We start from the raw sequence: 12,315 nt of genomic DNA on the forward strand, positions 1-12,315 counted from the left end.
GAGCTTATAAATCTAAGATCCAATATGCATTTGCTTCTGTATTAAGAATATGTCAGTGATTTAAATCAAAACTGTCTAAGGTAGGAATAGAGCCATGATGTCACAAAATGCACAGAAATTCAGTTGTGCAGAAGCCTTGAGGCTTTATTAGGGTAGGTGTGTGTAGGTCACATAGATGATGTAATTTTAATATGTCTTCATTGAGGCCATGGTGTTTAAGCTTGGTATTCCATATGATCCTAAAAGTCCTTAAATTTGAGGAAATCAGCCTGATAATTGTTCAATCCCAGGCTGAGTGCAGCAGGAGGCCGGAAAGGAGCAAGAAGCTGAAAGCCTGTGAGCAAACCCAGGGAAAGGCTCTAGCTTGGTGTTCATTTCCTAGAAGACCTTGGGCAAATCACTTTGCCCTTCTTATCGCTGGAGCCGGGCGGGACACTCCAGTGCCTTCAGGAGCTGAACAGGTGAACACAGTGCATGAATGGGCCCAGGTGGAGGCCAGAGCCATCGAGGTACTCATGTCTCAGGGACAGAAATGTTACCTGAAACTAGGCCCAGGGCCAGTGGATCTAATACTTTTTCAAGAGAAGCCAGAAATCAAGATATTTTTATCTTCTAACTTTTTGAATTTGGCAATTAGTTTAGATTTTTTTTTTAAATACTATGCTTAAAATTTTGGCAGCCTACTAGGTTGGCAAGGCCGTGGGGAAACAGACACTCCTGTAATTGTGGGAAAACAAAATAGACCCTGTGGAGGAGAATTTGGCTATATCTAGCCAAATTACATGTGAATTCACCCTTTATTCTAGCAATCCTACTTCCAGAAATCTATTCCAAAGGTATAGTGACAGAAACTCAACAAAGGTGATGCTATGCTTTGTAGTACTAATTGTTACAATTTATAAATCTGTACAGTATATAGAAATAAATATTTTATATAAGTATAGGTACATATGCATATATAAATATATGTATAGAACTATATAATATATGGAAGGAACCCAAATGTCCACAAAACAAAAAGCTGGTTGAATAAACTATGGTATATCCATGTAATAGAATAGTACAAAGCACAATAGAATAGTACAAGTAAAGAATATCTCTGTATACTACTAGAAAGGGGATGGGGTGGGGAGTATAGCACTGCTGTTCTCAGAGTGTAGTCTCTGGGCCAGCAGCAGTGGCATCATACAGGAGCTTGTTTGAAAGCAGATTCTCGGGCCCCACCCAAACCTACTAAAGCAGAAACTCTAGGGGTGCAGCCCAGTAATCTGTGTTTTAATAAGCCCTCGAGGTAATTCTAATACTCAAGTTTGAGAATCACGGGCATAGCTTGTTTTTATTTATTCAGAAATAGGGGAGGTTATACCTATATGTAAATGTGTATGTTTAAAAAAAATTTTTAAGGATAAACTAAGATTAAAACTTGGTTCCTGATGGGGAAGGGAGGGAATAGTCTAGAATGGGAAAGATTAGAAGCCAGACATCTTTAAATGTACATTTCCTTGGAGAGTTGACTTTGAAACCATATATCTATTTTACATAGTTATAAACCAAAGTTAAAGTTTAAAACAGTCTTCAAAGCACAGGGAGATCAGCTGGGTATTTTGTGACCACCTAGAGGGGTGGGATAGGGAGGGAGGGAGGGAGTCACAAGAGGGAAGAGATATGGGAACATATGTATATGTATAACTGATTCACTTTGTTATAAAGCAGAAACTAACATTGTAAAGCAATTATACTCCAATAAAGATGTTAAAAAATTAATTAAATTAAAAATAAAATAAATTAAAAAAAATTTTTTTTAATTGAAAGCAAAATGAAACAATGAGTCTAATTGCATATCCAGATTGTGGCATGACCACACAGAGGAAATTCCAATCAATTGAAAACTATGCTATGGGCAAAATACAACAAATACACCCTTAACTGTTTTCAGTAATGATATCATATATAATGGTGTTGGTATTGTTATTCTGGGATTATTGTGTATATTGTGGGATAAAGCAAATGAATATTTACATTTGTGTCACTGAGAACTGGAATTGGCAAGAGAAAGAAAATACAGGGTAAGAATGAGGCTAATTAAAAACACTGTAGTCCTGAATCTGAATTACAAGAATTAGTATGAACTAAGTATGTATTTTAGCTTTACAAAAATACCATATTCCTAGCTTTGTCCACTGAAAAGGCCTAGGAATACTAATTAACCTAGTAGTAAGAGCATCCCTAAAACTCAGATTGTGGTTTCCACATACTACTTCCTACCTAAAGGAATCAGGGCTCTGCGAAGAATGAGTGTAGGGAAGTAAATATACAAGATAGTCTGGAACATCTTGTCATATCAGAAAACAAGGAAGCAGCTGGAGGCTGTAGGTCAACGAATACTCAAGAAGAGGCTCCTACTGGGCAAAGATGGGATCATTTGAGCATCAGTAAAGATAACTAACTGAAAACAACTGAAATTCATCAAATATGTTTATATTCATGAAATCACAGTGATATATATGTATATAAAATAAAAAACCCAAGCCCTTTGCAGGATGTTAGAGAACCGAGGCATTATTTTGAAAATCAAGGAAAAGAATCAAGCATTTATCCTGCCTTTCCCATACAAACCACAAACTGCAGGGTAACCAGTCTAAGGCAGTTCCTTTTTTGGAAAGATTTTGGCTAATAAATGAAGACAGAATCGTAGAATAGAAATATCACCATGTTGTAACCCCTCATGAATTAACAGATCTAAGCAATAATTACCAATGGTTATTTTTTTAAATAAATTTATTTATTTATTTTTGGCTGCGTTGGGTCTTCGTTGCTGCGTGCAGGCTTTCTCTAGTTGCGGTGAGCGGGGGCTACTCTTCGTTGTGGCACGCGGGCTTCTCATTGTGGTGGCTTCTCATCGCAGAGTATGGGCTCTAGGTGCGTGGGCTCAGTAGTTGTGGCTCGTGGGCTCTAAAGCGCAGGCGCAGTAGTTGTGGCGCCCGGGCTTAGCTGCTCTGCAGCGTGTGGGATCCTCCCGGACCAAGGCTCGAACCCGTGTCCCCTGCATTGGCAGGCGGACTCTTAACCACTGCACCATCAGGGAAGCCCACCAATGGTTATTAACATCACAGAAAGAGAGAACCAGACATCATATGCCTCCCGACTTAAGTGTAGTCTAACCTATGATGTACTCGGGCCAAATTATGAAACCTAAATCTGATCAAACCTCTCCTAAACCACAAGGAGGAGGACAGGGGAACACAGTAAAGGAAGCCATAGGGATGTGATCAGCAAACTGAGAGTGTGGGAGACTCTGCAGGACAAACCATCTGGTTTTTCTTCAACTTAATTGCAAGGGGAAAATAAGAGGGGGAATTTATAGATTAGAAGGCACTTAAGAGATATCAACAATGTCAAGTTGCTGTGTGTGGGTGTTATTTGGATTCCAAAGCAAACAGCAAACTATCATTTAAAAAAAGAAAATAGGAATACTGATGACAAACCCTCATGATAGTATGGAGTTATTTATTTATTTTACATTTTATTGAAGTATAGTTGATTTGTAATGTTGTGTTTAATTTCTGCTGTACAGCAAAGTGACTCAGTTATACATATATCTGTTCTTTTCATATTCTTTTCCATTATGGTTTATCACAAGATATTGAATATTTAGTTCCCTGTGCTATACAGCAGGACCTTTTTCTTTATCTATCCTATATGTAATAGTTTGCATCTGCTAATCCCAACCTCTCAGTCCTTCCCATGGAATTACGTAAATATGATAATAGCATTGCAGTGATGCTTCTTTTTAAAAGTCCTCCTATTAAAGATATATACTTTTATTTTCTAAACATCTTTATTGGAGTATAATTGCTTTACAATGTTGTGTTAGTTTCTGCTGTATAACGAAGTGAATCAGCTATGTGTATACATATATCCCCCATCCCCTCCCTCTTGTGTCTCCCTCCCACCCTCCCTATCCCATCCCTCTAGGTGGTCACAAAGCACCGAGCTGATCTCCCTGTGCTATGCGGCTGCTTCCCACTAGCTATCTATTTTACAGTTGGTAGTGTATATATGTCCATGCCACTCTCTCACTTCATCCCAGCTTACCCTTTCCCCTCCCCGTGTCCTCAAGTCCATTCTCTATGTCTGCGTCTTTATTCCTGTCCTGCCCCTAGGTTCTTCATGACCTTTTTTTTTTTTTTTTTGTATAAGTGAAATGATATTATGTCTAGAATTTGTTGATGAGGGAACCTGGAATATGATCATAGCAAAAGGCAAGAAGCCCCCATTAGTTAGCCAAATATTTAAGCATTTGAGGCATTGCTGCCACGCTGGACGCATACTGGTGCGTAGACTTGTATCCTGCTCTGAAAAAATTTTCAGCTTCATAGGAGAGATGGGGATTCAGTAGTTCAACAGACATTATGTGCCAGATGAACACAGTAGGGCCCCCCTATTGCAGGAACACAGCGTAGAGTGGGAGACAGACAGACATGCAGAAAATGTCATTATCATTCGGCAAATGCTGCAAGATGGGCGGGTACCGGGTGTTGTGAGGTCCCAAGTAGGAGCAGTGGGCTTGGCCCAAGGACTCAGGAAGTCCCCTTAGAGGAAATAAAGCCTCAGTTCAATGTCAAGTGGCACCTGGTAGCTATCCGATGAAAAAGGTGGGAAAGACAGTGGGCAGAGAGGACTGCACACACAGGGCTTGAAAGTGTGCAGCGGCTCTCTTGTGCCCTGCACACGCCTCCAACATGTTCTGACCACGTGATATTTAAATTTTCTACCTATATTTCTCTCTCACACTGCAAATCCCCCAGAGGACCATGAGCATCTGGGGGCAGAAACCCTACTGTCTTCCTCTTCCTATTTGCCCTCAGATTCAGCTAACACAGAGGATGCTCAGTAAGTGTTTAATGAACTCAGATGAGTTCAAGTGCACGTGGATTCTAGGTATAACCCAAGGTAGATAAAAAGGCATGGATGAGGGCTTCCCTGGTGGCGCAGTGGTTGAGAGTCCGCCTGCCGATGCAGGGGACGTGGGTTCGTGCCCCGGTCCGGGAAGATCCCACATGCCGCGGAGCGGCCGGGCCCGTGAGCCATGGCCGCTGAGCCTGCGCGTCTGGAGCCTGTGGTCCGCAACGGGAGAGGCCACAGCAGTGAGAGGCCCGCGTACCGCAAAAAAAAAAAAAAAAGGCATGGATGATTGCCACAGGGGCTCAGGAGACAGGCCAGTGTGGTTACAGGAACAAATTTAAAGGTATGAATGATATACCTTTTCTTTGTAATTGATTGTTGTTGTCTCTGCTTTTTTTGCCCATAAAATTTCTTTTGTTTCCTTGCAGAGTGAAGAGTTCCACATTTACACCCAGTATTGCACTAACTACCCGAGGTACGCCTTGTGAATGTGCAGGAATATCTTCATATTGTTTTAAGTCAGTCTGTGCAGTGTAAGTGGTCGGTAGGCGTTACGTGCCTGGCACTGCGCTGAGTACTGTGGGGAAACTGCAAGCATGCTGAGAACGGACCACAGGGTACCCAGATATTGATCCATTCAGGCTTAGGGACTCCCTAGCAGAGCCAGCACAGGGAAAAATTGTGAAAGACCTTAAAGGAGACCAAAAAGATTGTTAGGTTTCCCTCAGTGGAAAACTAAGTAAACCAATTGTGTTTGGCTAGAAGTCTTATCTATTAACCCTTTTGTATATGTGCCATGTTTTAAAGAACATGGGATGCACTGCTAGTGAGATTATATAATCTAGCTGGGGATAAAATATATTTTTGCCATATAAATTTTAGGAACTACGTAAGTTTTATGGAGTTCAGAGAAAGGAAAGAACATGATAAGCTTATGTGAGAAGAGAGGACTCATCATTCCGCCTGGATCATTGCTTCAGTTTTGCTCACACTGGGGGTGTCGGCAAGAGGATCGTTTAGGGAGCAGCCTCTGGCCAATATAGTGACTATTTCAGTAAGGGAGTCAGGCCTAAGACCACAGCTCACACTGTAGGAAAGTCTTTTTTCTGCAAAAGACATTTATTGAGCACTTATTGATTTCTAGGTACTGTGCTCAATCCTGTAAATACAAAATGTGGTTGAATTTAGTTTTCCCAGGAATCTAGAGATATTGAGGGATTAAAGAAAAGCAGAAAACAGAGAACACACTGACAGCACAGTGCCTGGCCCCGATAGGTCCTCAGCAAGTGCTACCTCATCATCACCCCTGCCCCATCCCCACTGCATGGATGAAATCATTGAGCCTCCAACAGGTTTATTGATCTTACAAGGGGCACATAGCTGATAAGTGACCAAATCTGGCTGGGATTTGAACCAAAGTTGGTCCAGCCTCAAACCTCATGCTACTACATCCTTGTAAAGTTTCTGAAGCTTTGTGATTCCCCTCACCCCATACCTTTCTACTGTCTGTTTGCCCACGTGACTAGCAGGACTTGAGTTGTTATGTTAGGGATGGACCAGGAAGAGAGCTCGGGGGATTTTATCTACTCTGTAGCCAGTCTTGGCAGATGCATGTCCCTAAGGATAAAGTGGGTGGTGGGGTCCACCTAGAAGAGAAGCCAGTAGACTGAGCCCCTTGTGTCACTGTGTTCAGGAAGAACAAGCGGATCATTCCTGCTTCGGGGTGGCCCTGGAAAGCCAGTGTGGATTAAAAGATATGAAGGCAGAGGCTCAGGCTTACTGATGGCAAAATACTTTCTATTGGAGGCTTTTCATCTCCTCCTCTAAATGTTGGTCAGGATATCATGCTACGGTGATTTATTTGGTTGGGGCATTTATTTACATGCTTTTCTCAGGTTTCCCTAAAAACAAAACAAAGCAACACCCCACATGCAGATGAGTTTATTCACATCCTTATCTGTAGACCTGCCCACAGTTTACACAGTTTCGCTTAAGCAATGTTGTTTCCACCTCTCTCCTGAAGATATCAGGAAATTGTAGGATGCCCCAACTAAAGCGATGGTCCTTATGCTAAAAGCCAGCGTTGCACCACACCCTAATGCAGAGAAATCAAAGAATCAGCCCTCAACTTCTCCACAACACTTCCTCCTGTGGGAAAGGAAAAAACATTCCAACTCTGAAGAATCAACAAAATTCTGGACCCAATTATCAGGATCTAAGATGCTAGAGGGGCTTGTTTGGAGGATTATGTCTGTGTAAATTTCCTTATAAACATGTCATTTGAAGAAATATCTCTGAATGTGCAATTTTGGAAGTTTATGTTAAGAAGAATTTTCTGACAGTAATAAGAGCAGAGGGCACAGAATGAAGGCAGCTTTTATAAACTACACTGCTTCAGGGTCAGGGGATAGGCACAGTCATTTGTGCAGGACATTTTTGAGAGCCTGTCCTTCGTAGGGCACAAGTCCAAGCTTGGTGTACACTGGCAGGAAATAGGAACGAATATCCCTTGCCTTTTAGCAGTTTATATTGTTTTGAGAGTCGGAACTGAACCAAATGTAATAGTGGAACAGCCGTCAGGAAAGATCAAATCAATGAATACAAGTCAATGTAGTACCAACTCAGTCATATGTAATAGAAGCTAAAGATGCATGAGATAAAGGAGGAGTAAGTCCCAGCGAGGAGAAATCAGGACAGTTTCCAGGAGGAAGTGTTTTTTACCTTGGGTCTGACTTTGAAGAAGGAAAGAAACGTGTTAGCAGGGAACTGCTCCCCACGCCCTCTCAGTGAAGCGGGCACATCCGGTTCTTGCCCAATTGTGTGGTTTTCATATTCATAGAAAAAGATTTCTTCCTGTCCCCTTGTCTTCCATCAATTTGCTCTCTGAGGCCCGAGATTTCCCTCCCCCGTCTTCACAAGCCATGAGCGCCAGGTGTTTCAGCCCATCTGACAACGCGTCTTTCCCCTTCGGATCCAGGCTGGTGATATTAAATGTCACCTGCACACCTTGACAGATGTCTTTCTTCATACCAGTCATGCCCCAGTGACTTTGCTGGGAAGAGGCACAAGCCCTCCCTCTTGTCCCCAGGGAGGAGCACAGACCCGCTCAGGTCATTGTTCTCGGATGTCTCCCCGTGGCCTGAATCCGGAGTTCAGTGCGCTCAGGATTTCTTGCAGGTGTCTTACCCTTGGGCAAGAACTCAAAACTTCAGATGGTTAGAAGGCCAGTGGGCAGCTGATTCTGACTCTAAAGAACCTTAGAAAAGTCCCTAGGTTACATGATGAAGAATAGTTTTGAAATCTTAAGGGAAAAATAAAACCATTTGAACAGAGATATTTCTCCAAGCAATCAGGCACGAGAGGGATTCTGATCGCTTAATTAGGGGACCTCCATCCATGTCACTTCCTTCCAAGGAGTTTTATTTTGTTGTTTGGCTCTGTTTCTCTAAATTAATTCTGAAAACATATTACTGAGTTGGGGAGAAAGGGGCTGAAATTACTTCCTCCTGCTTCCTTCTAAGTTATGAGACCATAAGATTTTAATTTACGTGTGTATGTGCAACTATACAAGCCCACCAGCTTGCTTTATGTATAAGATATGAGCATTGTTTCAACCATCCGTCTAGGATGTTTGGGGGCCGTACTTATTGGGGAGCTGAGGTGGAGGAAGAATTCCGACCTACTTTTCTAATATGCTCTGTAAGGCACGCTCCTTAAGGACCAAGGTTATCCAACTGTTTCAAAAGCTGAATTTAGAATGAGGAGAGTCACTTGGCGGTGGAAAGAAGGATCTGTTCAGAGATTCTCAAAGGAAAGTTCCTTGGGGGATGGGGTCTCCAAAGACCTGCACATAATGTCACGCACTTTGTGCATTTATTTAAAGGCAACCGGCAGAGGGGGTGGCAAACGTCCGGCACAAGGCTGGATCTACTGGGAAGAAGGCACTCCTTTTGTTTAGTACAAAGGTGCCCACTCCTTGCAATCTAACTTGAAAACTGAATACAGATGTGTATTTGAGCACTGCACAAAGATGCCAAGATGGGACATAATTAGGGGCTAACGTCCAATTTAAATCCCCTTTGCAAAGCCCTGTGATCTGGCAGGGGCAGCATCTCCCTGGAGGAAGGAGCTTACTGCTTAGATGCCATGTGTCCATGTTTTACTACCTTCTTATAGTGTCTTTTTCTAATTCACCCACCCAGAGGGACACCTTTTCTTAACCTGCCCAGAAGCATTCTAGCTTCTCTAGCTCTTACCTGTTTTAAGGTATCAGCACACTCCAGCATTTAAAACTTGAATGCTCGTGTCAAGCGTTACAATTTAGATTTTAAAATATTTCTTCTTCTTGCAGATCCGTGGCTGTGCTAACAGAGTGCATGAGGAACAAGATGCTGGCCAAATTCTTCAGGGAACGTCAGGAAACTTTGAAACACTCACTGCCTCTGGGGTCCTATCTCTTGAAACCAGTGCAGCGGATTCTCAAGTATCATCTCCTTTTGCATGTAAGTTTCTGCCTGCGCTTGAAGGACTTTCTAGGGGATGGGGATTTTGTGTGTATATGTTAAGTTTAGGAGAAAAAAAAATCAGAAAAAGCTGTGGACATATGGAAACATTTTCCACACTCATACTTTACAACTGACTAATCTGCTTTGAGGAATTAGAGATATTTATATTCTAGGCCTGCAACCTCATTGACAACAGCCAAGTAAAAAGATTCATTTTGGCTCTGATGGTGATAGGGCTTAGGAGTGACAGTTTCAGGCAGGGAGCTATCATTCATGAACAACAGATCTTTTTGTTAGGTTTTATTTTATTTCCATGAGCCCGGATTCAGTAGGCAGTCGGGAGGGAGAGCTGTTTGTCATAGATCGGCTTGTGTAGGGGCAACGAGAAGGGGCTGAAAGGGGAGAAGACAGATGAGCAGCGTGATGAATGATCTTCGAGCTGGGCCTCCCATTACTTCGGGGTCTGTTTTCTTTATATCATTTCCCATTATTTGTACAAAATTCAAGGAGACCTTAGAAACAAAAGTAGACATGGCTCTCATACATTCTCATTTCTTATCTTCTAAGGAAGCTGATAAAAATGGGAAATAGTGTTCTTGAAAGTAATTTCATTCTATAAGTAGGATTGATTGCCTTTGCAACTTGAGAAAGACAGGATAGCAGAGAGGTTGAGAGCAGGGCTCTGGGGCAAGACTGCCCGGGTTCAAATCCTATACATTTCCCACATTCATGGTGCCTCGCAGGCGGTCAGTAACAATGAGCTATTATTTTTATTTTATTATTTTTAATAATGCATTAAAAATCTTTTTTAAAAAACATTTAAATCCAGAGCTCCTATGTGTATCAACATGCCTGCAATTTACATGTATCACTTTTTAAATGATTCCAGGTTTCTAACTTGGATAGGCATTCCAAGATTGCTCAGTTCATACACATTTAAAAGTTTAAGAACTCTTCATGGTCCAACTTTACCAGAAATTTCTCAGCTTTGTCTTTTTGCCTGCCTGGCTCATCTTGGGAGAACCTTGCATCCTGTGAAGCCACATCAGGGATATTACTTTAACTGTTCGATTGGTTTTAATGACCTCTAAATTTAGTGGGATTAATTTACTAAATCAGTGTCCAAATAATTCTTTAAAAAAGAATAGCTTTCCCAGGATAGATCTTTGCTGGACTCTGCTAATATGGCATTTAAAACTAGTATGTCCCAGTAATCTCTGTTTATGGCTTTCTAGACAGTAAGTCAATCAAAAGAAAAGTCTCGGACCTCCGTTACATAAGCATGTCAGATATAACAAGTCAAGATTCTTACAAAAAGTTAACTGCTAGGAAGAACAGCCCTTACCCTCTAAATTAAAAGCTGGTGTCTTAGTTCACGCTGCTATAACAGAATACCATAGACTGGGTGGCTTAGACAACAAACATTTATTTCTCACAGTTCTGGAGGCTGAAGTCCAAGATCAGGGGGCCAGCATGGTTGAGTTCTGTGTTGCACACTGCCTTCTTCTCCTCATTTCCTCGCATGGTGGAAAGAGACAAGACTGTGCTCTGGGCTCTCTTTTATGAGGGCACTAACACCATTCACGAGGGCTCCCCCCTCATGGCCTAACCAGCTCCAAAGGCCCTACCTCCTAATACCAGCACATTAGAGGTTAGGATTTCAACATATGAATTTGTGGAGGGCACAAACATTCAGCTCCTAACAGCTGATAGTGAAGATAAAAGGAAAGAACAGTGGTTAGATTAATTTAAAACTAATTGCCTGGAGTATTTTTGCTTTTATAGTTGGTTTAGAGTGTTCCTTCTATATCACGCACATCACTTCAAAGTTGTGTAGCCACCCGTGAAAATCCCCACAGAAATACACTCTGTACTTCTGAGTCTGTCTGTTGATGAACAGGATTGCCTCTCAGACTAGAAGAAGAAGTGATTATTTTTTTAAGTTTTCTCTTGATCTTAAACTTACCTGGAGTTGTTAGTTTAGTGATACAGTTTCACAGGACCTTTCTAACAGCTGAGTCAGTGTCTAACAGTCTAACAGCACTCAGTGCAGAAATAAAATGTAAATTCCTTTCCAGTTTCTAGCTGGATGGAAAATTTGAGGATTCAGTAAAAGTAAACAAAGTGTGACTAAAAAACAAGGGAACTAATCTTCATAATTTATACCATTAGATTCAACCTCCACCCTTGAGCTTAACATCTCTGCATGATAAGTGTCATAGGAACAGTCTAATTGACTCTAATATCTTCTTACTCTTTTAGATACTTACGTTGGAATTTAGATACTTAAAACTTATTGTTGCTCTTTGAAGACGATACAGCTTCAATTAAATAAGCGTTTATTTACCACCCAGCTCTCTGGTGGGCACTGTTGAGAACATAAAGGACTAAAGGAACTATGCAATAGTCCCTATCCTTAGACTCATAGGAGTCTAGGGACATGTGTCTTATGTACTTAGAAGAATTAGATTATAATCGTGTCCCCTTCTCACCTCCCTGGGATTGTGGAACTCCAGGGCTCAGATAAGTGCTGGTGTTACATCCTTCTGACCATCAGAGAGTGAATAACTTGAACCATGAGATATCTCTCAGCACTCTGAAGGATTATCTTTAATGAATTTCATGAACTAGTGAAAGGCTTTAAAGGCTTTAAAGCCTTGACTACATGAAAATGTCTTGCTGTATGGTATTTTTTTAATATAATATTTATTGGTTTTTGTTTTGCTTTGTTTTGAGGCCATTACATATTAAGCCCTGTGTGTTTGTTTTGCTTCCTCTGGGAGAAAAAAAAAAAAAATGTTTCCTATGTAGTAAGAGTGAGAACCATATTACTGAGAACTGTACTACACTGGCCACCAGGAAGTTCAGAAATCTCCAACTATAATATCAACTCTCTCATCTATTA

The 12,315-nt window shown here is 41.4% G+C and overlaps 1 protein-coding gene across 1 annotated transcript in view; it reads left to right on the plus strand.

The window, feature by feature from the left end:
- The window catches only part of PLEKHG1 (pleckstrin homology and RhoGEF domain containing G1), a 222,890-nt gene that overhangs the window by 180,079 nt on the left and 30,496 nt on the right, over positions 1 to 12,315 (plus strand). Inside the window, exons 6-7 of the mRNA XM_029223863.1 lie at positions 5,334 to 5,380; positions 9,257 to 9,407. Coding sequence (XP_029079696.1) covers positions 5,334 to 5,380; positions 9,257 to 9,407 — 198 coding nt within the window. The remainder of the gene's footprint in view (positions 1 to 5,333; positions 5,381 to 9,256; positions 9,408 to 12,315) is intronic.

The sequence above is a fragment of the Monodon monoceros genome, unplaced genomic scaffold, assembly GCF_005190385.1.
Source record: "Monodon monoceros isolate NGI ecotype Baffin Bay Population unplaced genomic scaffold, NGI_Narwhal_1 Super_Scaffold_15, whole genome shotgun sequence".
Taxonomy (NCBI): Eukaryota; Metazoa; Chordata; class Mammalia; order Artiodactyla; family Monodontidae; genus Monodon; species Monodon monoceros.